Below are 27,686 nucleotides of genomic sequence, written 5' to 3'. Positions count from 1 at the left end.
GCTTGTCGAAGTCCGGCATTTGGAGAACGGGGCCTGTCGTGAGGGCCCCCTTGAGGGCCTCGAAGGCAGCGGTAGCCTCGTCGTCCCAAGCGAAGGCCTCGTGCCGCAGCAGGCGCGTGAGCGGCGAGGCGATGAGGCCAAAATCGCGGATGAACTTCCGGTAGTAGCCGGCGAGGCCCAGGAACCCGCGGAGGGCGCGTGGTGAACGCGGCGTCGGCCAGGCGGCGACCGTCGCCACCTTGTCCGCATCCATTGCCACCCCGTCGGCGGAGATGACGTGACCGAGATAGGCCACCGAGGTCGTCGCAAACGAGCACTTCGAGCGCTTGAGGTGAAGTCGATGCGCTCGAAGCTCGTTGAAGACGATGGCGACATGCTACAGGTGCTCCGCCCATGATGCGCTGTAGATCAAGATATCATCGAAAAAAAGCAGCACAAAACGACGTAAGTATGGGCGAAGAACATCATTCATCAGGGCCTGGAAGGTCGCGGGCGCGTTGGTGAGGCCGAAAGGCATCACCACGAACTCGAAGTGGCCATGGTGTGTCCGGAACACCGTCTTGGCGATGTCCTCCGGGTGCATGCGCACCTGATGATAGCCTGAGTGGAGGTCGAGCTTGGTGAAGAACCTCGCGCCGTGGAGCTCGTCAAACAGCTCGTCAACCACCGGGATTGGGAACTTGTCCTTGAGCGTGAGGGCGTTGAGGGCGCGGTAGTCGATGCAGAAGCGCCACGTGCCATCCGACTTGCGCACCAAGAGCACCGGCGCAGAGAACGGGGACGTGGAGATCCTGATGATGCCCGCCGCCAACATGAGCGCGCACTGGCGCTCCAGCTCGTCCTTCTGCAGCTGGGGGTAGCGGTATGGGCGCACCGCCACTGGCGCCGACCCCGGGAGCAAGTGTATGCGATGGTCACATGCTCGTGGGGGCGGCAGGCCCTGCGGCTCCTCGAAGATGTCGCCGTGCTGCTGCAGGAGGTGCGTCAGGAGGGGGTGGTCGGCGTCGTCGGCCCCAGAGACTAGCTGGAGCTGCGGCGCGGGAGATGTGCCCCCGAGACCCTCCCAGCGAATGTGGCGTCCCTTGCTGAAGGAGATATGCCCTAGAGGCAATAATAAAGTGGTTATTATTTATATCTTTATGTTTATGATAAATGTTTATATATCATGCTATAATTGTATTAACCGAAACATTAGTACATGTGTGATATGTAGACAACAAAGAAGTCCCTAGTATGCCTCTTAACTAGCTTGTTGATTAATAGATGATTAGTTTCATAATCATGAACATTGGATGTTATTAATAACAAGGTTATATCATTATATGAATGATGTAATGGACACACCCAATTAAGCATAGCATAAGATCTCGTCATTAAGTTATTTGCTATAAGCTTTCGATACATAGTTACCTAGTCCTTATGACCATGAGATCATGTAAATCACTTATACCGGAAAGGTACTTTGATTACACCAAACGCCACTGCGTAAATGGGTGGTTATAAAGGTGGGATTAAGTATCCGGAAAGTATGAGTTGAGGCATATGGATCAACAGTGGGATTTGTCCATCCCAATGACGGATAGATATACTCTGGGCCCTCTCGGTGGAATGTCGTCTAATGTCTTGCAAGCATATGAATAAGTTCATAAGAGACCACATACCACGGTACGAGTAAAGAGTACTTGTCAGGAGACGAGGTTGAACAAGGTATAGAGTGATACCGAAGATCAAACCTCGGACAAGTAAAATATCGCGAGACAAAGGGAATTGGTATCGTATGTGAATGGTTCATTCGATCACTAAAGTCATCGTTGAATATGTGGGAGCCATTATGGATCTCCAGATCCCGCTATTGGTTATTGGTCAGAGTGAGTACTCAACCATGTCCGCATAGTTCTCGAACCGTAGGGTGACACACTTAACGTTGGATGTTGAAATGGTAGCACTTGAAATATGGAATGGAGTTCGAATATTTGTTCGGAGTCCCGGATGAGATCCGGACATCACGAGGAGTTCCGGAATGGTCCTGGAGAATAAGATTCATATATAGGATGTCATTTTATGTGAAATAAAATGTCGCGGAAGGTTCTATGGAAGGTTCTAGAAGGTTCTAGAAAAGTCCGGAAGAAACCACCAAGGAAGGTGGAGTCCACAAGGGACTCCACCTCCATGGCCGGCCAGCCCTAGATGGGGTGGAGTCCCAAGTGGACTCCACCATAGGGGGCCGGCCACCCCCCACATGGGAGGTGGGAATCCCACCTTTGGGTGGGAGTCCTAGTTGGGCTAGGTTTCCCCCCTCCTATGGAAGGTTTTGGTTTCGGGTCTTATTCGAAGACTTGGACACCAACACTTGGGATCCACCTATATAATGAGGGGCCAAGGGAGGGGGCCGGCCACCCGAAGACCACAAGCTGGCCGCCCCCCATAGAGTGGCCGGCCACCCCTCCCAAACCCTAGCCAAGCTCCTCCACTCCATATTGCCCGCGTAGCTTAGCGAAGCTCCGCCGGACTTCTACACCGCCACCGACACCACGCCATCGTGCTGTCGGATTCAAGAGGAGCTACTACTTCCGCTGCCCGCTGGAACGGGGAGGTGGACGTCGTCTTCATCAACAACCGAACGTGTGACCGAGTACGGAGGTGCTGCCCGTTCGTGGCGCCGGAACCGATCGTGATCAAGATCTTCTACGCGCTTTTGCAAGCGGCAAGTGATCGTCTACCGCAGCAACAAGAGCCTCATCTTGTAGGCTTTGGAATCTCTTCAAGGGTGAGACTCGATACCCCCTCGTTGCTACCGTCTTCTAGATTGCATCTTGGCTTGGATTGCGTGTTCGCCGTAGGAAATTTTTTGTTTTCTATGCAACGTTATCCTACAGTGGTATCAGAGCCGTGTCTATGCATAGATGGTTGCACGAGTAGAACACAATGGTTTTGTGGGCGTTGATGCTCTTGTTGTCTTTAGTTTGAGTACTTTGCATCTTTGTGGCATAGTGGGATGAAGCGGCTCGGACTAACTTTACATGACCGCGTTCATGAGACTTGTTCCTCGTTCGACATGCAACTTGTATTGCATAAGAGGCTTTGCGGGTGTCTGTCTCTCCTACTATAGTGAAGATTCAACTTACTCTTCTATTGACAACACTAGTATCACCGTTGTGGTTCATGTTCGTAGGTAGATTAGATCTTACACGAAAACCCTAAACCACGTAAAATATGCAAACCAAATTAGAGACGTCTAACTTGTTTTTGCAGGGTTTGGTGATGTGATATGGCCATGATATGATGATGAATATGTATGAGATGATCATTATTGTATTGTGGCAACCGGCAGGAGCCTTATGGTTGTCTTTAATTTTCATGTTGAGTAGTATTTCAAAGTAGTTGTAATAGTTGCTACATGAGGTGAACAACCATGAAGACGGCGCCATGAACCTTGACGCTACGCCGACAATGATGGAGATCATGCCCGTTGATGATGGAGATCATGTCCGTGCTTTGGAGATGAAGATCAAAGGCGCAAAGACAAAAGGGCCATATCATATCACATATGAACTGCATGTGATGTTAATCCTTTTATGCATCTTATTTTGCTTAGATCGCGACGGTAGCATTATAAGATGATCCCTCACATTAATATCAAGATAATAAAGTGTTCTTCCCTCGTATGCACCGTTGCATTGTTCGACGTTTTGAAGCATCTCGTGATGATCGGGTGTGATAAACTCGACATACAACGGGTGTAAGCCATGTTGCACACGCGGAATACTTGGGTTTGCTTGACGAGCCTAGCATGTACAGACATGGCCTCGGGACAACGGAAACCGAAAGGTTGAACACGAGTCATATGGATGATATGATCAACATGTTGATGTTCACCATTGAAGCTACATCATCTCACGTGATGATCGGTTTTGGTGTAGTGGATGTGGATCGTGTACCACTTAACAACTATGAGGGATGTTGTATTAAGTGGGAGTTCATTAGTAATTAGATTAAAACATGAACTATTTATCATAAACATAGTCTGAGTAGTATTTTGAATTAATTTTGTAGTATTGGCATCTGTTTTTCTACCATGCGTTAGTCTTGTAATTGAGATAGAAATACTGTTAAAATCTGATAAGAAACTTTACGGATTGGAACCGTATTGTTAAAGAATCAAGAATTGATTAAGTCCTATTGCAAACTTTTAGTAAACCTCACATTGTTGATTCAAAGAGCTATGGTTTCAATTAGTACCTAAAGTTATCTTGTCTCCGTGAAACTTGAAATTCAAATCTGTTTGAAAAGTAAGGAGCTGAAAATTTAGTTTTCAGAAATAATCAAGGTATGATATATATGTGATATCTAAGACCTTATTACAAGATAATAGAATATAATTTGGTGAGACTACATAAACTCATAAGTTTTATGGGAATGTATGAAGGTTGAAGACGCCAGGCGTCACAATCCTCCAACTATTGGGGCACTAACAATATTCGCATATCCATGAAGTGACCATCCTTAATATGCACCGTTATTAAGACTCGTCGTTTCGAAGCATCACGTGATGATCGGGTGTGATAGATTCTACGAGTGCATACAACGGGTGCAAGCTAGATTTGCACATGCAAATACCAAGGTTAAAACTTTACGAGCCTAGCATGTACAGACATGGTCTCGGAAAGTCGTCATGATATGATGGATAAAATTATGAGTGAAATTGTTCATCATATTACAAAGTTACTAATAGTGAAATCTGGAACACTTGTCATATGATGATCAACTTCAAAGTAAAGAACCTCAAGGTTATTGGTATTTGACCAACAAACCGAGAAGTTATTGAAGTTTATATGTTTCTCTGAATAATGAGAAAAGCTAAAAGAGAAACTGCAAAAGATATTTTGGCAGAGAGAAAGAAAAGACTAGAAAGTCTAGCTCAGGTGTATATAAATGATATACATGTTATGGTTGTATTCCTAGTTAGGTCACAATATGAAATTCTTGGGTATTAGTACTATATTGGTTGGTATGAAGTGTCATACAAAACAACGCAATACAAGAATACAATGGCCTAAGTGATCGACAAGGAATATGATAGGAATGCACGACTGGAACAAAATAAAGTGTAATTATGTTCGTCGTTAGCATTCTATCTAGCCTTTAGAATTTATAATAAAGAACTTAATAATTGTTATTTTGCTCTGGTCAAATGAAAACAATGAGTTGTTCAAATTATGACATTACTCCATATACGATGGATAAGTTATTATAAATCTTAATGGTGAAACACACATACATAACATCGACGCTAAAATGCCATAAGGCAAATGATTTGAATTCCACTTATTTGTGGAACCGCCATTTAGGTCATGTTAGAAAGGAACACATGAAGGAACTCCATGCAAATGGATTTTTGGAGTCATTTGATTTTTGAATCATTTGGCGCTTGTAAATCTTTTCTAAAGAGAATGATTAAAATACCGTTCATAGGCCAAAAGTTGAACGGGCAACTAACTTAGTGGAAAAATACATGATGATGTATGTGGTTCGCTAGGCATAGTTGTGTGCGGGAGATTCTTCTACTTCATGAAAACTTTCAAACAATGAATTGAGTATATATGTGGATATATTCAATAAGGAAAAGTTTGAAATATTTGAATGGATTCAAATAAATTTCAGCATGAAGTGGAAATCATCGTAATAGAAAAGTCAAATATCTATGATTGGATCATGGTGGAAATATTTGAATTACGAGTTTTAGCGAACATCTAAGAGAGTTATGAAATTGTTCTACAACTCACGTTTCTTGGAGTATCATAGTGATGATGAAGTATCCGAGAGATGTATCCAAACCTTGTTGGATTAATGATGAGATAAAATATTATGACGCCATTATATTTTTGTGGATTATGCTTTAGTGACTACCGCTTTTACACTTAATAGAGCATCATCATGATCCGTTGAAATGACACCATACGAGTTATGGTATGGGTATGAATCCTAATAGTCTTTTCTTAAAATTTTGGTATGCATAGCATAAGTAAATAAGTTTACAACCAAAATCGGATGAATGTCTTTGTTGGTTATCCCAGAGATTTAATTGGGAATTCTTCCCACGAGACAAAGACAAAAGTGTTTGTCAATGTTTCTTATTTCCGAGAAATTGTTTCTAGTGAAGTATTTGAGTGGGAGGACAATATAATTTGATAAGGTTTATGAACCTGAGCATAATGATCAAAGTAGCGCAGCATCGGAATTTGTTTGAGCGGCCACGACGATCATGGCTCCCATGACTACAAAGTGTTTTAGCCATGGAGATCGAAGTACATATTGAACCTTGTAGGTATGGTTTACTTTGTGATCAAATAAATGATTTGTGAACAAAGGATTGATTTTGAACAATGATAAACCAACTACAAACAAAGAAGTTATGATGGGCCCACGACTCGTTAAAATGGCTATACGCCATGAAATCCAAGATAGATGAATACTTTATGAAAGTAAATAGATCTATGAAATTGATAGACTTGGAAGAAATATCCTTGAAGAAAGCTTGACTTGTCGAAAAATTGTTTACGACAAAATTCAAAGTGTTGAATACGATAAGATTAGATCTTCCGTAGCAATGCTTATAGTCTATGTGGATTATTCTAGTAATCACTACATATTTCTTTTATGAGATATGCTAGTAGGATGGCAAAATACACTACTTAACAGAAGTATGTATACAAGATACAACCAAGAGTTTTGCTGGTCCGTGGAATACTAGATAGCTATACAAGCTTCAATTGGATGAAGTAAGTATCACGGAGTTGGAATCTTCACCAGATGAAATAGTCAAAGAGTTTTTGATTTCATCAGAGACGATGAAGAGGCTTGCATTTGCAAGAAATTAAGTGGGAGCGCTAAGACACATTTATAATACTTTATGTAGGTGACATATAGTTGGTTATAAATGATGTAATTATATACTTGATTAAAAGGTTTCATTGAGAATTAACTTCAATGAAAGGATATGGACTGAAACAAATTTAGTGTCAAGATCTATGAAGATAGATTGAAACACATAAATAAGTTTAAGTCAAAGTACATATGATGGATATTGAAGTAGTTCAATATAGAAATATTAAGAAGATGTTCTTGTCATGTGAAGTTTTAACAAGACTTGAGTGTATCTGACACTCAATGAGTAAAAACACATGAGTGATTATAGATCACGAATAATATGTACACAATCAGATATCCTATGCTCTAAGAGTGTTATGAGCATGATTCATGTGATGATCACTGAAAAACAGTAAGAATATTCTTGAGTACTTAAGAAGAACCAAGTATATATATATATAGTTTTATATGGAGAAATGACAAAACAAATCGCTGTAAGGTGTTGCACCGATACTAATTTTGTCACATATGAAAATAAAATTTCAAATCTCAAATTAGACTAAGTGTTGTTTAAAAGGTAGCACAATGAGCTAGAAGTTGTCTATGCTAGATTTAGAAGAGTTCTAAATATTGTGACGGATTCTACAAAAGAAGGCAGAGTATGTCATTGTTTTGACAATGACAAAGGATGTTAAGTCAAGAAGTTCTTTGAGAACTTGGTGTAGTTCCGATAGTGTCAGAACTTTGAAGCTATATTGTGTGTGACAATATTAGTGACATATTTCAGACCGCGGAATTAAGGTTCCACCAGAAGACCAAACATATTTAATGCCGACTCATTTGGAAATGAGTGATGCGTTGAGACGGAAATGAATTACAAAATACATACGTTTCTGAACGTGTCAGATCCGTTGACTAAAACCTCTCCCGTAAGCAAAATATGATAAAGCACCGGAAGGCCAAGGTGTTATATCTTTACAAATGTAAACTAGATTATTGACTCTAGTGCAAGTGGGAGACTGAAGGAGATATGCCCTAGAGGCAATAATAAAGTGGTTATTATTTATATCTTTATGTTTATGATAAATGTTTATATATCATGCTATAATTGTATTAACCGAAACATTAGTACATGTGTGATATGTAGACAACAAAGAAGTCCCTAGTATGCCTCTTAACTAGCTTGTTGATTAATAGATGATTAGTTTCATAATCATGAACATTGGATGTTATTAATAACAAGGTTATATCATTATATGAATGATGTAATGGACACACCCAATTAAGCATAGCATAAGATCTCGTCATTAAGTTATTTGCTATAAGCTTTCGATACATAGTTACCTAGTCCTTATGACCATGAGATCATGTAAATCACTTATACCGGAAAGGTACTTTGATTACACCAAACGCCACTGCGTAAATGGGTGGTTATAAAGGTGGGATTAAGTATCCGGAAAGTATGAGTTGAGGCATATGGATCAACAGTGGGATTTGTCCATCCCAATGACGGATAGATATACTCTGGGCCCTCTCGGTGGAATGTCGTCTAATGTCTTGCAAGCATATGAATAAGTTCATAAGAGACCACATACCACGGTACGAGTAAAGAGTACTTGTCAGGAGACGAGGTTGAACAAGGTATAGAGTGATACCGAAGATCAAACCTCGGACAAGTAAAATATCGCGAGACAAAGGGAATTGGTATCGTATGTGAATGGTTCATTCGATCACTAAAGTCATCGTTGAATATGTGGGAGCCATTATGGATCTCCAGATCCCGCTATTGGTTATTGGTCAGAGTGAGTACTCAACCATGTCCGCATAGTTCTCGAACCGTAGGGTGACACACTTAAAGTTGGATGTTGAAATGGTAGCACTTGAAATATGGAATGGAGTTCGAATATTTGTTCGGAGTCCCGGATGAGATCCCGGACATCACGAGGAGTTCCGGAATGGTCCGGAGAATAAGATTCATATATAGGATGTCATTTTATGTGAAATAAAATGTCGCGGAAGGTTCTATGGAAGGTTCTAGAAGGTTCTAGAAAAGTCCGGAAGAAACCACCAAGGAAGGTGGAGTCCACAAGGGACTCCACCTCCATGGCCGGCCAGCCCTAGATGGGGTGGAGTCCCAAGTGGACTCCACCATAGGGGGCCGGCCACCCCCCACATGGGAGGTGGGAATCCCACCTTTGGGTGGGAGTCCTAGTTGGGCTAGGTTTCCCCCTCCTATGGAAGGTTTTGGTTTCGGGTCTTATTCGAAGACTTGGACACCAACACTTGGGATCCACCTATATAATGAGGGGCCAAGGGAGGGGGCCGGCCACCCGAAGACCACAAGCTGGCCGCCCCCCATAGAGTGGCCGGCCACCCCTCCCAAACCCTAGCCAAGCTCCTCCACTCCATATTGCCCGCGTAGCTTAGCGAAGCTCCGCCGGACTTCTACACCGCCACCGACACCACGCCATCGTGCTGTCGGATTCAAGAGGAGCTACTACTTCCGCTGCCCGCTGGAACGGGGAGGTGGACGTCGTCTTCATCAACAACCGAACGTGTGACCGAGTACGGAGGTGCTGCCCGTTCGTGGCGCCGGAACCGATCGTGATCAAGATCTTCTACGCGCTTTTGCAAGCGGCAAGTGATCGTCTACCGCAGCAACAAGAGCCTCATCTTGTAGGCTTTGGAATCTCTTCAAGGGTGAGACTCGATACCCCCTCGTTGCTACCGTCTTCTAGATTGCATCTTGGCTTGGATTGCGTGTTCGCCGTAGGAAATTTTTTGTTTTCTATGCAACGTTATCCTACACTGGCGCCAGAAGGTCATCGTCAGGGCGTCGAAGTCCCAGAGGATGGGTCCGAGCGTCCGCAGAAAGTCGACGCCAAGGATGAAGTCGAAGCAGCCCAAGTCGATGCCGGCGCAGGTGATGACGAAGTGCTCGTCGCCGATGGTAAGGGGGACGTGCTGGACCACCCCATGGCAGTGGAGGCGGTCACCGTTGGCCACGGTCACGCGGAGGGTATCCCCACCTGTCGGCTGTAGCGCGAGGCGGCGCATAGTGGCGGCGGGGAGGAAATTATGCGTAGACCCCGTGTCCAGTAGCGCCACCAGAGGCTCGCCCTGGATAGTGACCGGAAGCAGCATCGTCCGCTCGTGGCGGATGCCGGCGAGCGCGTGAAGGGACACGACGAAGGCCGTGGCAGCTGCGTCGGTCGGCCCGGCCATCTCGGATGCCGCGGCAACCGGCCCGGTCATCGGGTCGCCCTATTCTACGTCGACGGTCTCCAGGTAGAAGAGGCGAGGGTACACGTGACCGGGCGTGTATGGGTCGTCGCAGTTGAAGCAGAGTCCCAGGCGGCGGCGCTCGAGCTGCTCCGCCGGGGTGAGGCGGCGGAACGTGCGTGTCGCTGCGGGGGCAGGGCCAGTCGGTCCAGGTGGGGCGGGGCGGGTGGCGGCCGCAGCCGGAGGAGGAGGTCGGGCGGCGCCGGTGCCGCGGGCTAGGGGCGTCTGCTGAACCGCCTGGGCGCGACGCTCATAAGCGCGCGTGTAGTGCATCGCCGTCTGGAGGTCCCGCGGGGCCTGTAGCTCGACATCCACGCGGATATGGTCCGGGAGGCCGCCAATGAAGAGCTCGGCGCGCTGTTGGCCCGTCACACCGGGCGCATGGCATGCGAGGGCCTGGAAGCGGTCGGCGAAGTCCTGCACCGTGGTGATGAACGCCAAACGCCCAAGTTCCGCCAAGCGGCTGCCGCGGACTGGAGGGCCGAAGCGGAGGAGGCAGAGCTCACGGAACCGGTCCCATGGAGGCATGCCACCCTCGTCCTGCTCCAGGGAGTAGTACCACGTCTGGGCGGCGCCGCGGAGGTGGTACGAGGCGAGCCACGTCCGGTCCGAAGCCAGGGTACGCTGTCCCCGGAAGAACTGCTCGCACTGGTTGAGCCAGTTGAGGGGGTCCTCGACGCCGTCGTATGTGGCGAATTCCAGCTTGGCGTAGCGTGGGGGAGCGAGGCCGGTGGCGCCCTGGGCGGGGTACTCCGTGCGACCAGCGGACGGCTCGGCGAAGCGGGCGGGCGGCGGGTCTGGGAAGGACGGGCGCGGGGGGTCCTCGGCGGTGGTGTAGACGGGGGGTGGCGCCAGTGCGGCCGAGTGGATCGGCGGGGGCTCCGTCGCGGTCACCCACGCCGGGAGTCGGGAGGGCGATGGCGGGAACTGGACCCGCTGGATGGGCACCCCCGGGGCAGCGAGGCGGGGCCCGGCTGGGGGTCGGCGGCCGTGGACGCCCACGGTGGCGGCGGCGGTGAGGCCGGGGGCGGAGCGGGCGCTCCCGGCCGGGAAGGGCTGTCGGCGCGGCCGGGTATGCGGCGAGGGTGGCGACAGACCGGCGTAGTCATCCCTCGCGCATCGATGAGGTACAGGTGCGGATGCCACGGACGGCGGTGGCGAGGTCGCGGATGGCCGTCGGCGTCTTGCCGCGAGAGGGGGCGGCGCCGGCGACATCTCTGCCAGCGCCGCGGCGCCCGTGGAGGGCGGCGCGATTGCGCGCGGCGACGGAGAGGAGGCCGGCAGCGTCCCGGAGGCGGCGGCGGTGGTGGCGGTGGGCTGGCTCGAAGACATGATCGTAGAGGTCGCTGATACCAAATTGGTAGAAACTAGGGTTCTACCGGGGCGAGGGCGTAGATTGTAGGGGTGGAAGTGCTGAGAGCGAGAGGGAGGAAGGCGGCGCCGGCGGCAGGGCGCCGTCGCGAGCACGCGGAAGGCGGCGGCTAGGGTTTGGGCGGCCCGGACGGGAGAAGGCCGACTCCTCTGGGAGTCGGCAATAAAGATATCTGATTATTGCTTGATTGATTTAGTCTATTACAACTTGTATATATAAGAGAACTTGCGAAACCCTAATCTGCTAACTGGGCTAAGCCCCTAACTAAGCTTGGCCGGTTGGGCCAATGGGCCCCCTCCGGCGGTAGACCAGGCCGGTCATAACAGTTTCATACTAGGACTCAATAAACACATTGATTCTCTGAACAGGATAAAATCTATGCAGAGGTACAACACCTGCCCACCAAAAATATGTAAAGAATATTTATGCAGAGAATATGTCAAGTTCATTGCAGGAATGATGACCTGCGAAGCTCATCCTCAATTCTTTACAGAAATCGTGCTAAACTTTTGTTCATCAGTAATGCCCAGAAATGCAACTAGTAAAAGGAATTGAAGCTTAACAAAAATATATTAGAGCTTGTTTGGCTCCCAGGTATTCATTTCATTTGGTACAAATGAAATGATTTCAGGAATTCATTTCATTTGTATTGAGATTCCAAAAACGCATACATGTTTGGCTGTCACACGGATTTGCAAATGATTTGGGAATTCAATGTGGAATTTCTACATTATCACATACATGTGAGCATTAGATGAACTAAAACACATATTTTCGCAACTTTTTGAACTATGAACACACATTTAACATAGTAAAACATAGATTATCATCCAAAGTATGATCCAAAATATTAAGCAATGTCCAAAACATAGGTTGCTACTTCATCATACAGTACATCACAAAGGAAGACCAGAATCATGTCCTCATCTTCTTCTGCATTCTCCTCTGCCATTTCAGCTCCGCTTTCAGCACGAGTCCTTGCGCACCTGCTCCAGTAGCAAGATCCCTTGAGTAGAGTGATAATCATATCTCAGTATTGGATAACCTTGTACCTATATAAAGCAGCATCTTTGTTGGCATGCAAGTTATCAATAATACAAACAGCAGATCATATACTGAACAGAAAAAGATGCCAATTCATGGATTACTGCACGGTCTGGGGTTACAGCAGTGTAGAAATATTCAGAAGACAATCAACTAAAACTACAGTATATGATTCTGTAATTGAGAATGAAAAGTGCACCACCAACATATGCAAAGTAGAAAGTAGTACTAAGCACATGGACAGAAAGGGAGACGTACTATTGGCAGCTGGAGTACAATTAAAAAAAACAGAAACAAAAGAGAGGTCAGTATGCAATTAAGATGCCGAATTAGTATGCAATTGATCATTCATATAACTGGAATATTGTGGTTCAGATACTGATGGCCCAGAAACATGCACTAGTACTCTATGGCCTGACGTAACATCAGTTGATAAGAAGCTAGTATATTAGAACAAAGGAACAATGTATTTATACTGCATGTCTGCCTTGGTCCAACGATCTACTTTTACTGCTACCGAGCAAAATCCAAGCTAATTAACAACATCATAAGTTTATATAGGCATCACACAAACTGGAAATATAGAGTTGCATGAAGTTGCATGGATACAAACAAACCAAGAATAAACCATGAATTGGATAGAAATAAACCATGAATTTAGACTGTCGTGACACAATTTATTGAAGTAGAACACTCGTTTTCTTTAGAAAATCGAATAAACCAAGAATTAAGACAATGTCAAAACGAGCAACAACAAACCCCGCGTTTCGACTAAAACAACAGATTATCCAGTAACCAGTCTTGCTAGTGACCTATGGAACACTTCTTATTCACTACTACAGGCCCAAGTTTCATGGTTGTGTGGTTGGAACAGAGGACAACTGGATACTACTCATGTCCTGAACAACTCAGAACATCAAGTTAACTGCAAGGTAAACTATAGATCAAGATAGCAAATTAAAATGATGTTTCATCCAGGTTGTAATGAAGAATGGCGTTTACTAGTTTATTAAAAATCTTATAGTAGTGATGTAGCATGAACAATTTGTGCAACAAGGGAACATGAGTAGTATCATCAAGACACAATAATCAATCAAAAATATAACAGTGTTAGGAAACTCTGTATAAGTGTCAAGAAACTCAGTGTGACAACGATATAACAGTACCATCAAGGCAAACCATGGCAACTCAGGCATGTCAATGTGCATAGGAATTGAGCTCATCAAGACACAATACTGTCAAGAAACCATGGCAGGTACACAACAGTGTCAAGAAACTCACAACAACCTCTCAGTACACCACCTAAACAATAATCACTCAACAATATAACAGAGAGAAAGAATGGGATGGGAGAGATGTGGATATGACCATACCATGGATGCTAAGGGGTATAGATCTTGAGTTCAGGGACGAGGTGGAAGGTCAAATCGTGTTCAGTTTTTTGCGAGGGGTCTGGATCTTGAGGTTGATGTGTTGTGGAACCAAACTGGAACGGCTAGGATTAGGGTTCACTCTAACTTGGAAACGACATGCGAGAGAGAGGGAAAAAAGGGAGAGGCGGAGGGGAACTTGCATGTGGTGGAGAAGAGGTGGTTGAGGTCGCTGGCCGCTTACCAGAGGCGGTTCATCATTGGGCGGATAGAAATCCGTGACTCGGGGAAGAAAGGAACGAGTCGAGGAAGAACATCTTGCTTCACCGGTGGCGGTGGGCAGCGTCATTGGCGGCGGCGGGCACAAGGGGATGAGGTGTGTGTCTGCCTGTCTGGAGGGTTTGAGGACGCTCGCAGGTTCGTTTCCAGACAAATGACGGGTCGGGGACGAGAATTGTGATTAGGCACCGCGTCATGCAGTCAGAATTTCCAAATGAAATGACACCACAATTCCAAATGAAATGACACCACAGACTGCCAGTAATTAAGCAAATTCAAAAACTATTTCAGTATTTCTTGCCCAGTGCGTGACTTGCAAAATGATAAACTTAAGCTTAAGGAGAACAACGTGACATGGAAATATTTTCAATGATCCAAATGCAGCAGCTAAATTAAGAAGTTGGCAAAAACTGGTCCAACATTTACTACTGCCAGAAATTGACCACCAGATTGGCTTACTATGAAGTAGGACAAGACTAGAATAGAAGAGCACGTGGACAGACATACATCAAAAAGCATCAACTACCATGTCCTAATTAAGTCAGCAAACAGCCATTCCACCTAGAATCAACATATTTCTTGCCTGTAACACATAAGGAACATGAATGAAAAAAAAACTAAGCAAAAGTCTAGAGAGAAAACTGGAACTGTTACGAACATCACTGTCGTTTATCTAGATCAAGTTGGAACGAGATTCTTTTGCGCCTTATGACATCTGTTGTAAAGCAAGCTGAGAATCCGGGATGTTGATGGTGTAGCTGCAGAGAAGATGGATGATCGTGAAAGGACGGTCAGTGACGAGGACAAACTGCTGGTCCTGCTTCACGAATTCGGGGGCTTCAGAGATCCTCTCTACTTTCTTTTCCTTGATGTTGTACTTGCAGATGTGAGCCGACGAACCCAGATGTTCAGTGTAGTACACGCAGTTTGTCTCAATGCCTGGGAACTTAGTAGCATCAACGCGCAGGCACCTGTGGTGACCGATGAAGATGGCAAAATTGCTGATGCTCTGCAGAGGCTCGAGTTTACCTAATTCGATGTCCATCTTAAACACAAAAAGGGTTCCTTGTGTTTTAATGACGACCACTATATGTGTAGCCGAACCCACTAGAAAAATCCGGACGTCATTTGCATCTTGAGGAAGATCAGTGGAGAAAACCTTGACAACATCGCCATGAAGATACCTCAGCAAATTGAATAACTTGGAAAACGCATGGAGAAACTCCTGCCCGGCGGTGTGTGGGTAGGCACCACCGACGACTGCCTTCCGGAAAATATTATAACCGTATTGACAGTCATTAGAGACTAAACCTTCACTGCCCGGACAGGCCGTGTAAATCTTGCAACACAGGTCGCCAAGCAAAACGAGGCCAAACGGAGATGCCTTCCTCCAGGAACCGACGAAGGCGATCCTCACGTCGGGGGGCATAGGCACTGTGAAACGGACCGTATGGCCAGTAAGAGGGTTAAACACACGAGCGGCGTGAGGAGGGCTCCTGTCCGCCAGGACGAAGAAGCCGTTGGTTGTGGCGGCGACGTAATAGTCCAGCAGCAGCGGGATCTTCTTGCGGAGGAAACGGCCGGTGTCAGTGTTCAATAGGATGCGCCTATCGTCGCTTTGGAAGACCTCGTCGAGGACGATCCATGTTCGCGGACAGAAGCGAGGATCGGAGGCGTTGGCCTTGGGGTCGTCGGTGGCGGCGCGCCAGCTGCGGCAGACAGCGCGGAGGTCGACGTAGCAATCGACGTCGTTGGTGGTGAGGAAGGAGTCAGCGATGCCGCGGACGAGGTCGTCCGGGAGCGAGGACCAGCTTGCAGTCGCCATGGTCGGAAACACCATCGGGGTTTCCAGACAACTCGTATCCTGCTTCGTCCTTTTCCCTGGCGGAAGAACTTCAGCGGGCGCGGCCGCCATTGCTCCACGCTCGAGTTGGTTCTGGATCTCAATTCTCAAGGACGGATTCGATTACACACAAATCCAGTCCTTGAAGGGAGGGGTACCTGTACGGGAGGATTTTATCCCTCATTTTATTATTTATCTAACTGACAAGTTGTCCTAGAAAAAAGTTGGTTCCACTTGGTAGGATCACATCGCAGCTTCAGCGCGCATTTGTTTGGGCATAACAAACTACCATGTCAAATTTCATTGAGTTTTGCTGAACTACTCTCCTACTATGCAATTGTGTGGACGCACTTCTCATGCTCCACATCGTGTATGACCCCAACAAGAAGGTTCCATTTATTTGTTTATCATCTTGACATATGGGCTCGATTTATCAGGTTAGGAAATAACTATTTGGGTGAAAATCATTACATAAAGCCATAAAGGTCACAATCAAGAAGTAAAATGCAGGCAAAACGTGAAAGCAGATAAAAGATGTACAATGAAAAAATGTTGTTCTCACGATTAATTATTGCTGAGTTGTTTTTGGTCCCTAAGATCTTATAGTACTTTCATATGATATTCGTTCCTAAGATATTTCCTGTCATCTTGGTAGTTTTGAGCGGTTCTGAAGAGAGATTTCACCGTCAAGAAAGGCATGTTTGTCAAACTTATGTAGTAAATTTCATGAACCAATTTTGAACTAGGAAAATAACAAGAAGGGAATTTTAAAAAAGATATTGCATATGCAAATGGTTTTTTAAAAGGGAAATTAAGCATGAGAGATTTAAATGAAGGGAAAATGGAAACACAACATAGGTAAAAGGCCCAATTTCATTTTTTTGATAGTATTGTATTATATTCTTTTCGTCACTTTTGGAGTTTGTCTTTTTTTTTATCCATTTTCCTTATAAATCCCCTTGTCATTAGCTTTTCCCGTGAATATTTATGATATTTCTAGAAGAAAGTTGATCATGTAGTGGTGATGTTGCTTACACTTGGGTCCATGTCAGTCAAGTCCACTTTCTAATAGATCAAAAGTACTTCATGCGACCTAAAGTTGAAGGGGATTTAGTTTAAGAGTCAAAAGCCAAATTATCTATATGCTCTAGTTGAATAGTATACTTTTTTCTTCCTTTGACCATATTTCTAATACTTTTTTTAAGTTTGTTTTCTTGAGTCACATTTTCAGTTGTAAATCAAATACCAAGCATAGGTGGACATGGCACCATGAACATGTCTATAATATGGGTTTATTTCAATCGAACAATTTGTTTAAACAGTTTGCCTGAGAGTTGTATCCCGAAACTTAAATCGATGTCGAGACCCGTGTAGGATTTAATTGATATCTTTATGAAGAAATTAATACCTCAAAGACCTTATCTTATACACATGATATAAAACATTTTTAGTTGACTAGGACAATACTAATTTTTTTTGCACTAGATGCACAAATTCAACATTATCTTGATGAAAAAAATTGTAACTCCATGGATTAAGACATATACACACCAATTTAGTCGATTCAGTATCAAGATCCGTGCTAGATTTCAAAAATATATAAACTCTAAGAACAAATACTTATATTTCTCGATTTGATGAACACATTATTACAGCATGATAGGTATTTTTGTAGACCTTATTAACAAATTTATAAGAAACGAGGCAATACTTCATATTTTGTGACACTAGATTATCAAATTATTGCCGCGTGGTGAATACATTCTAATTTATGAACAAATTTAGTTGACGAGGCATACACAAATCCTTTTAAAAATAACACCTATAGTAAAACACTACAATAATATCTAGAAGGGTTGCTTCTATGCACTTGGCTTTTTTGGTAGAAGCGTTACGGCAGTCGGCAGACACTGCCTGCATCGGCGCGGGGGACCTGGCGCTCGGCATGGAGATGCACCGGCCGTCGCGCATCGTGGACAAGAAGGTGATGTTCGACGTCATAGCGTTGATCCGGGAGATTGCAAACTTCTAAGAGCATCTCCACCGGCGGCCCTGATAGTGATTTGGAGGTTGGCGTCGTTTTTGGGCTCGTACCGGCGCGCCCCAAACGGCGTCGGCCATTTTTCGAGTTCAATAGAATCGCCGGCGCTCGCGGAACGACGGTTTTCGCGGGGTGGGGGCGCCTTGTCAGCGAGAGGACGCGACGGTTCGCATCGGCCGCGACGCGGGAAGGTTGGTCGTCGGCGTTTAATGGTCTCCCGCGCGGCAACCGGGGCGGCCACGATGGCAGCGACTGGCCACCAGCGTCCAGTCGCCTACGCCACCGTAAATGTGGGTAGTTGCCACCGCTATATAGTACGTACGCCGTCCACTAACACCGCTCCATTCTCTCCTCTCATCTCCACCACCGCCGCCACTCCATTCTCTCCTCTCCACATCAAAATGCCGCGCCGTCTGAAGACCACCTACTCGATGCTTAGCCTTAACGGCCGCGCACTGCCTCCACCACCACCGCAGCCGCAGCCGGAGCCGGAGCCGCAGGCCGACGCAGAGTACAGCTCCGACGAGGACGAGGACCCACGGTTCGCGGCGTGGCACGAGGTCTACGTCGCAGACGCGGAAGCAGAGGCGGCGGAGGAGGCAACGCAGTCGGGAAAGCCGTCGTAGGCCCCCGCCCACCCGGAGCAGGTGGCGATCCTCGCGTCGCTGAACGCGCAACACTACCAGCGGTTGAAGGAGGAGGAGCGCGAGTTCATCAACGACGCGAACCTCTAGCACGTCCTCGAGATCTCGCGCCAGCGAGCGGCCACGAAGGAGGCGAGACGCCGCCTCATGGAGGCGGAGCGACAGAAGCTCGCAGAGCTCAATGCTCATCGCCCCACTACGAGGCGTTCGCCCGCGAGTAGGCGAGGCGCGCCGAGATCGAAAATTCTCGGGAAAGGCCGGAAGCGCGGGGACAGCGCCGCCGGCAAGCTCCTGCGACGCCGGCCACCATGCTCCACCGCCAGATGCGCGAAGCAAGGGACGAGAAGCGGGCATGGCCGCATGCGGCAATGGCGAAGAACGATGACGAGGCAGGGCCGTCGAGCGCCCCAAACGACGGCCAGCAGATCAGGATTAAGTTTAAGTTTTAGTTATGTTTAAATTTGAGTTACTTTTGTATAAATTTGGTATGAATTTCATATGAATTTCGGTTTTTAAATATTATTTTAAATTTCAAAATCTATCGGGGCTGACGTATGGGGGGCGCCGGTGTGGGAGCAGCATCCCCAAATAGAGAATGCTATGGCGGCGCCACCCATACGGCCCACTGCAGGTTGCAGTGGTGGCGGCGGCTGCACCCGTCTCTTGCCGTCATTCCGTCATGCTCTTGGCGGGGCGCTGTGTGTTGTTGCGGACATCGAAGGTTATTCCACCGGATTTGGCGGCAGGGGCTTGCTATGATTTGGTCTGGACTGGGGCGGCAAACACAGGCCAAGGCTCGATCTAGAGGCGGTGGCTCTCTCGATCCTTGTGGTTGGTGTCGGTGATGAGCTTGACACATGTGTCTCAGGGTTTGGCCACCTCGTCTCCTTGGGCCGCAACCCTCGTTGATGTGTTGTCGGCGGGCTGGCGTTGTTTCCTTCTCTGCGATCTCATGGCGGTGGCTGGCTTCTGAGAGAGGATGGGACGCCGGCGAAAGCCGTGCAAGGCATTGCCCATTGCTGGTGACGATGTCGTCCTCGACGCCATTTTCCTTCTTGGAGGCGACACCAAAATGTCCCTCCTTTCTCGTAGCTGGATCCTACCACCGTGCACGTCTTGCGCGCTTCTCCGATGGGGGCTAGGCTGTCTCCTTTGTCTTTAGGCACACTCATTCACCTTCCTTGAGCTCATCGCCGGCGTCTTCGCCTCATCTGCATATACACGGTGGATTGCCCGGTTCGGTCGGCTACCTAGAAACCCAGGGGTGGTTGTCTTAGGTGGTGTCATGCTACGGGTGATGCCGGTGGTTTCTCTTAATGCTCTGGATGCGATGTATCGTTGGATGAGTGTCAAGGTAGTGTTTTTAGGGGTGGTGGCTGGGCTAGGGCGACAGCTCGGCAAGGCTTCGGCCGTTGCGGGTGACGACGACACCCTCGGGCGCCGTTCTCCTCCTTGGAGGCGTCTCCTTTTAGCCCTCCTCCTTCGGTTTCTCGAGGCAGGAAGACTACTTCGTCTCTTCGGTCATAGGCGTGCTCTGATGCTGCAAGGGAGATTTGTTGGTTTTGGTCTGTTCCAACTCCACACCCTCCCAACAGATGTCTGGGCCTTCTCGACAAGTTCAAGCCTTCTAGCTAGTGTTTAGTCCTAGTTAGTGGAGCTTGTCTCTTTCTCATCTGTTGTTTTGTTGTGCTGTTGTTGTAAGCTGGTATCCCAGCAGGTGTTGTAAGTGTCAGTGTAACGGTCGCCGTTCGGAGCTTTATTGATTTAAAGTTGGGCTATCTGAGCCTTCTCTTTAAAAGTAATACATGTACCTTGATGCTAAAGGATGCAGAGCCTGAGTGGGAACTAGTCCTGGCAAAGAAGAGAGAGATCAAGGAATCCGGGGTAGAATGAACAAATTCCATGTATGAATCCAGGGTGAATTTTCTTGCTCACCATTGTGGAATAAATGAAACCAAATTGCTACTACTACATTGGAAGCTCAACAAGTAGCTATAACCCTCAAAGATGACAAGAACTAGAGCCGATTTGTTTCCTCAAAAACAATGAAAAGCTCCGGCAATTTACAAAGCATGTCCCAACAAGCAATCGATGTCTCCCAGACGACACAAAGCAAGCTCGCGAGCACCCAGAGGCTCTCCATACGGTATTTGATACAGTAAGTTATACTGGGCAACAGCTGACCAAGCATAACATATTAGATACTTCCACTCTGGTGGTTCAACAGTTCAAAATTATTTCCCAAAAAGGAGCAAACACCTGAACCTTCATGATAGTGCCTTCCATTCAAATAGCTTCAAAACCTAAAGGTGAACATGATAGTGCGCCTTGCATGTGTTCAGAGAACTCAGGCGAGGAAATCTTATGTATGTAGTCAATGAAAACGTGAGCTATTCAGCGATGTGGACCGGTCAATTCTCATAGCAAGTTTCAAGGTAATCAGTTACCAAAAGACAATCGCAGAAAGACTGTTGGGTGTAACTAGCAAATTGGATTGGTTCATTGGTAAAACTCAGCACGGGAATTTCTTATTTTGTGGATTTGTGGCTCTGTTTCTATACATCTTAACTGTTGGGTGTAACTAGGCAAGACTGGCTCCCGTCGCCCCCCCCCCCCCCCCCCCCCTTTCCCTTCCTCCGCCCCGCCCCGCCCCTTCCTCCTCCCCGCCGCCGCCGCCGGCCGGAGCCGCCGGGCAAAGCCCGGGCGGTGCCGGCGGCGGCGGTCTCTCCCTTCCCTGCGCGCATGGAGGGCCCGACGGGCAGGTCCCGTCCTTGGCGGGGGGAGGCTCGCCGGCTCGTCCTTCGTGATGGCGCAGCTCCGGCCATGGGGGCCGTGCGGGCGGCGGCTGCGGCGTGGCGAGGGCACCGCGCGTGCTCGCCGCCTCGACCGCCGACGACCGCGTTGTTGGGCCACCTCGGGCTCGGCCGGTTCCGGGCCTGGCGCGGCTACCGGCGTGGTCGCGGCGAGGTGGGTTGTCCTGTCGAGGTCGCCTGGGTGGCGACTGACCGCCGGTGCGGCGTGGACTGGGGATGGCGGCGGCGGCCAGATCTGGGCTCGCGGGCCTAGATCTGGGCCGGGTGGGCCCGGCCAGATCCGCTCTCCCTGTTTGGGTCCTGTCCGCTCCGGGCGGTCCACCGTCTGCGGGACCCGGCTGTGGGCAGTGTGCGGCAATTCCGCCACCTCGCCCTGTCCGCCAGCGGCCATGCTCATTCTGGGTTGGCTGCTCGGTGCCGGTGACTTGCCCGCTCTCGCTGGCTTTCAGGGTTTGGGTCCCTGGGTCAGTGCATGCTCGCCGGGGTGGCGACGTGCTCAGCTCTGCATCCGCTCTTTTGGGTGCAGTCTGTTCTCCCTCCGATCAGTCTGATCGCGCTAGTGCAGGGCCTTCGCGCTGGGAATGGTGTGGTCGCCGTGGTGCCACCGAACTAGCATGATGGCTAGTTCCGGGTCTGGCCGGGTCTTGCCAGCTCTTGCGTTCCCTGTGGATGTTTCTAGTTGGGGCTAGACCATAGTGCTGTTTTTGGTCGGTGGTGCGGTAGTGATTTCTGCTATGTCCGCTCTGCGTCCTCGCGATGGCGACCGGATTTTGGATCAGTTTTGGACCTCGGCGAAAGCCGCGCACGGCGTTGGCTTGTGCCGGTGACGGTGTCACCTGAGGGTGTCGTTCCCTTGTTGAAGGCGTCCTGATGTTGGCCCTACTGTTCTAGATGATGGACTCCGTCCCTCCGCCTCAACCTGCTCCCCTTGGGGGTCTCGATTCGTGCTAACCTCTCTGGTAGCGTCTTGTGGATCACCCTGCGACCTCTCGATGGTGTCGCAGCCCTCTCGCAACACCGGCCTGGCTACTTCTACACGGCTCAGTTGCGGTAGTTGACGCCCTCGCTAGCGCCTTGGGGGGCTTTGCTAGGTTGGCGTCTGGTCGTAGCTCGTGTCGGTGTGCCTATCCCAACGCCAGGGGAAGATGTTGCGTTTTTGGTCTGGACCTAGCCCGAGCTCCGGGGGTGGTGGTTCTCGGGTCTGGGTGAAAACTTTGCAGGACCTGTGTCTCTGCCGACGACGATGACGCGTTCTTGCGCCATTCACCTTCTTGGAGGCGTCGCCGCAAGACCCCCCCCCCCCCCCCCCCTCCTTTGGTTCCTCAAGCCCTGCTAGGTGGTCGGCCCGTCGTTGAGTTCTCCTTGGGTTGCAGTCTTGATGCGGTGGAGGTTTGTTGGTGTGGACACGGTCGTGATTGCTCCGGTTCAACAGAAGACAAGGCTCCCTCGACATGGATCAAGCTTGCGCTCCGGCTTGGCTTTTTATGTGTTGTCTTTTGTTGTGGGTTCCGTGTGCGCTTGGCGCTTGTGCGTGTGTTGTAACTCTTGATGTAACTCCTGGCCGGTTGATGGCTTTATTAATTCAAAGTCGGGCTCATTTCGAGCCTTGCGTTTTACTAGGCAAAACTGCATACATCGATCTCTTAGAGGTAGTAAGACCAGTGAATATTTATTCGAGAAATTTGTTCAGAGTTCTGTCTAAAACAAACGACAGTTTCAGAGGTACAAAGCTAAACAACGCTGGTCTATCTTTTAACTATCATTATCTGCTTACAGCAGCATTACAAGGACAATTTGAGATCTACAGATTGAGTACAATTCTCAAAAACTTTGTTCATAGTATGATCTAATCAACACACTATTATAAGAATACAGCCACGCCCAACACCTACCTGGCAAAACTACGTAGACATCTGAATCTACCAAACCCATCTAGAAACAACTACAGATTGTGCCCCCATATTTTATATGCAAAACATAACTTAAGGACTTGATAGCAGTCGTGCTACAAAATGTGTTCATCCGGTGGCGCTCAGAAATTTATGAAGGGATAAATTACAAGAGAAGTTACTACAAAGGGTAAAGCATAGAAGCCAGGGAGCATTAGAAAAATAGATGAAACATTCATACCCTGTTCCAAGCCCAGCGACAACATATAACAGATCCACAGACATACACTAAGCTCGCGAGCACCAATAAGCTCTCTACAGAGTACCTGATGAAGTTACTACTGGGCAACGTCTGACCGCGCGCTCTAATATAGTCCTAAGGCTCATCAGAAGAAACATTAGGTGGATCCACACTTTGCTGGTATGTAAATTCAAGGTGAAATACTTGAAAGGTAACATGGGAGTCATTCGACCGATCAATGCGGCCGCCCATGAGAAGCATTCCAATATATAAGTTAAAAAATAAAGATGAACATGATAGTGCATTTGCATTCAGATAACTCAGGCAATGAAAGCTTATGCAACCAATGTGAGTTTGGTTGACTACCTTCAATTCTCACAAGTTTTAAGATTATCATTTACCAAAGTACAATCAGCGGAAAGACCTAGCAAAGTGGATTGCTTCATAATCATTGGTCAAACTCAGCATGAGCATCTCGTAGTTGTTAAAAAGCGTAGACTGAACCAACTAGTTTCATAGTTTCAGACGTATCTCTCTAAAACAAAAGATAGTTTCAGAGGTACAAAATCTAAACCAACTAGTTTCTCTGAACAGGATACAAAATCTATTTAAACATGGAACACCTGCTGACAAAAACATGTACAGAAACTGTCCAAAAAAAACATGTACAGAATCAAACATATAACTCCTTGGAAACAGGAAACTTTGTCACACATATTTAAATGCAGAGTTCATAACAGACATAATGCTACAAATTTTGTTCCTTCAGTAAAGCCCAGAAATACAACTATACAAGGAACAAATTAAAAGTGCAGCTAATACAACGGGTAGAAACACAGATGCCAAGGAGAGCATTAGAAAAAATAGATGAAGCACCACTTTCATACACTTCAAAGCCCTGACACCAGTAAGCAAATCTAATTCTAGTTCCTTGCCAAGTACATGACATTGCAAAATTAACAAAGCTTACAGTATCAACATGGCAGTGTAGTATGCTCAATGATCAATGTGCAGGAGCTAAACTCAGAAGTTGCCGAAAATTGGGGCAACATTTACTACTGCCAGAAATTAAGCACCCGATGACATTACTAAGAAGTATACAAGACTACAATAGAAGACCAAGATAAGGTAGCATTAGGCACGACAGATTAAAATTAGATTGATACCATGTTCTAATTAAGACAACAAAGAGTAGTTCTACAACAGGTGATCTAACCTAGAATCAACATGTTTCTTGCCCGAAACATGTCAATGCATATCCAACATAACAAAACGAAAGACTAAGAGAGAAAACAAAAACAGTTACTTAGCAAAAGCATAGCATTCTCAGTCATCGAGATCACTATCCCCAGAGTTGGAACGAGATGCTTCGACGCCTTCTGACATCTGTTGCAAGGCCAGCTGAGAATCCGGGGTGTTGATGGTGTAGCTGCAGAGAAGCTGGATGATCGTGAAAGGACGGTGGGCGACGAGGACAAACTGCTTGTCCTGCTTCACGAATTCGCGGGCTTCGGAGATCCTCTCTACTTTCTTGTCCTTGATGTTGTACTTGCAGATGTGAGCCGACAAACCCAAATGTTTGGTGTAGTACACGCAGTTTGCCTCTATGCCTGGGAACTTAGTAGCATCGACAGGCAGGCACCTCCGGTGACCGATGAAGATGGCAAAATTGCTGATGCTCTGCAGAGGCTCGACCTTGCCTAATTCGGTGTTCATCTTGAACACAAAGAGGGTTCCCTGTATTTTAATGACGAGCACCATATGTAAAGCCAAACCCACTAGAAAAAGCCGGATGTCGTTTGCATCTTCAGGAAGATCATTGAAGAAAACCTTGACAAAATCGGCATGAAGAGACCTCAGCAAATCCAATAACTCAGCAAATGCAGGGGCAAACCCCAGCCCAGCGATGTGTGGGTAGGCACCACCGACGATCGCCTTCTGGAAAAAATTATAAACTTCTTGCTGACAGTCATAAGACACTACGGCTTCACTGTCCGGAACGGTCGTGTAAAGCTTGCAAGACAAGTCGCCAAGCAAAACAAGGCAAAGCGGAGATGATGCCTTCCCCCTGCCCCAGGAACCGACGAAGGCGACCCTCACGTCGGGGGCCATAGGCACCGTGAAACGGAGCGTATAGCCAGTAAGAGGGTTGAACACACGAGCGGCGTGAGGAGGGCTCCTGTCCGCCAGGACGAAGAAGCCGCTACTGGTGGCCACGACGTAGTAGTCCAGCAGCAGCGGGATCTTCTTGCGGAGGAAGCGGCCGGTGTCAGTGTTCAAAAGGATCCGCATATCGTCGCTTTGCGAGACCTCGTCGAGGACGATCCATGTTCGCGGACAGAAGCGAGGATCGGATGTGTTAGTCTTGGGGTCGTCGGTGGCGGCGCGCCAGCTGGGGCAGACGGCGCGTAAGTCCATGTAGCAGTCGACGTCGTTGGTGGCGAGGAAGGAGTCGGCGATACGGCGGACGAGGTCATCCGGGAGCGAGGACCAGCCAGCAGTCGCCGTGGCCGGAAACACCGGCGAGATTTCCAGACAAGTTGGGTCCTTCTTCTTCCTCTTGGCCGGTGGAATATCAGGGATGGTCAACGGCATTGGAACTTCAGCAGGCACGGCCGCTATTGCCTCACGCTCGACGGCTCGAGTTGATTCCGGATCTAAAAAACAGAGTGTCGATTAAAAATCCAATCCAGACCCTAATCCTCCCTGCCACGGCGTTGCGATTGAGAAAAGACAGGACGGAACATTGCAACAATCGCTCAAGAAAGAAGAAGAAGAATAGAGAAATCGGTTACCAGATCAGCAGGCCAACACGACCAGAGCGGGAGCGGAAGCACGGATCAAGATAGAGGAACCAACAGAGTGACGGACCAAAGGCATGGGGAATGGAGTAGCTTTTCCCCTTTAGAGCGGCAGTCTCACAAAATGTCACCCAAACAGCACCGGATCGAGTGTTTGGGGACGTTGGGGGACGTATTTCGTTCGTGCTGCGTTTAGCGTTCGTGCTGCGTTTAGAGAAGTCACTCCCCAGCCGCGTCCCCTAAACGCGTTCCCAAACATTAAAATAATGTATTTTTATTTTAATAGATTGAAGAAAAACTCTATACTTATATTTAAATCGGTGCAACATAAACAAATTACATATAAAAACTTCGAAAAAACATGATCAAATTACATATAAAAATTTAAAACTACTTCTTCTTTGATGGCCCCGCCTTGTCGTTCTCACGATGGCGCTTCCTGCTTTGCTTGTCACCTCTTCCGAAGAGGCGGTGTCGGTCGACGCGTCGGAGGAACTTGTGTCCTCCTCCTCGTCGACGATGCTCACCGTTTGCGCCTTCACCTTGGCCTTCGCTTTCGCGTCCGCCTCCGCCTTCGCCCGGCCCGCCGCAGCCATCGCCTCCTCAGACCCTTCCTCCTCCGCCTCCTCCTCCACGGCCTCCCATTCCTCCGCGTTGTCCAGTGGCGGTGGGGAATCATCGCCGCTGCTGGGCGTCGCGACTCTGTCCCACCAATGGCGCCATCCTGGAGACTTGCCCTCGCTGTCGGTGTCTGATGGAAGCTGAGAGAGGTCGCTCATCGTGAGAAGTTTGGATGAATGGCGGCCGGTTGAAGATCCGAAAGCCCTACGTACGGGTCTTATTGAGCGCGGATGAACGGCGACGCAGAAGTCGAAGAGAGCGGCGGTTACTCTTTCGAGGAGTTCGCGCTCCATTCTGGCGGTTCGCGTGTCGGTCGACGCGGTTGCCAATGCGACGGTTCCCCTTCCCGACAACTGCACCGTCGCTATGTAGGCGGCGGTTGAGCCGAGCGCTGACGCGTCGGGCCCGCGCCTCCTCGCCTCTCATTTCGTTGTGTCCGGCGTGCCCGGAGCGTCCCCTGTAGGGCGGGAACGGGCTCGGGTCGTCGGACACAGTATCGGGCCGCCCAGGACAAAAAGAAGTTTTGTGACACGCGGCTGGAAACGTTTTTCGTCCGACGCGCCCCAAATTCCTTTGGGG

The 27,686-nt window shown here is 48.1% G+C and overlaps 2 protein-coding genes, 1 long non-coding RNA gene and 1 pseudogene across 4 annotated transcripts; all 4 read right to left on the bottom strand.

The window, feature by feature from the left end:
- Positions 1-376: 376 nt before the first annotated feature.
- LOC127340341 (uncharacterized) lies at positions 377-11,481 on the bottom strand (annotated as a pseudogene).
- An 811-nt stretch (positions 11,482-12,292) lies between these two features.
- Positions 12,293-14,216, bottom strand: LOC127345601 (uncharacterized). The gene is made up of 2 exons (XR_007878773.2): positions 14,180-14,216; positions 12,293-12,573 (listed from the first exon to the last, which is right to left on the bottom strand). It is a non-coding gene; the product is annotated as an uncharacterized lncRNA (long non-coding RNA).
- A 5-nt stretch (positions 14,217-14,221) lies between these two features.
- Positions 14,222-16,129, bottom strand: LOC139838257 (uncharacterized). Its single transcript, XM_071827649.1, has one exon. It carries the CDS (start codon positions 16,127-16,129, stop codon positions 14,921-14,923), a length of 1,209 nt encoding a protein of 402 aa, XP_071683750.1. The 3' UTR covers positions 14,222-14,920.
- An 8,680-nt stretch (positions 16,130-24,809) lies between these two features.
- LOC127340340 (uncharacterized) lies at positions 24,810-26,634 on the bottom strand. 2 transcript variants are annotated; one of them, XM_071828664.1, is made up of 3 exons: positions 26,481-26,634; positions 25,516-26,342; positions 24,810-25,422 (listed from the first exon to the last, which is right to left on the bottom strand). In XM_071828664.1, the coding sequence occupies exons 2-3, from the start codon at positions 26,278-26,280 to the stop codon at positions 25,012-25,014; spliced, it is 1,176 nt and encodes a 391-aa protein (XP_071684765.1). In that variant the 5' UTR covers positions 26,281-26,342; positions 26,481-26,634; the 3' UTR covers positions 24,810-25,011. The 2 variants fall into 2 exon arrangements, with proteins under 2 accessions (XP_071684765.1, XP_071684764.1); XM_071828663.1 differs by having other exon boundaries at positions 24,810-26,342.
- Positions 26,635-27,686: the final 1,052 nt, after the last annotated feature.

This window comes from Lolium perenne, chromosome 3, assembly GCF_019359855.2.
Source record: "Lolium perenne isolate Kyuss_39 chromosome 3, Kyuss_2.0, whole genome shotgun sequence".
NCBI lineage: Eukaryota > Viridiplantae > Streptophyta > Magnoliopsida > Poales > Poaceae > Lolium > Lolium perenne.
The sequence above is the reverse complement of the archived record's forward strand: the minus strand, read 5'-3'. Positions and strand labels throughout refer to the sequence as shown.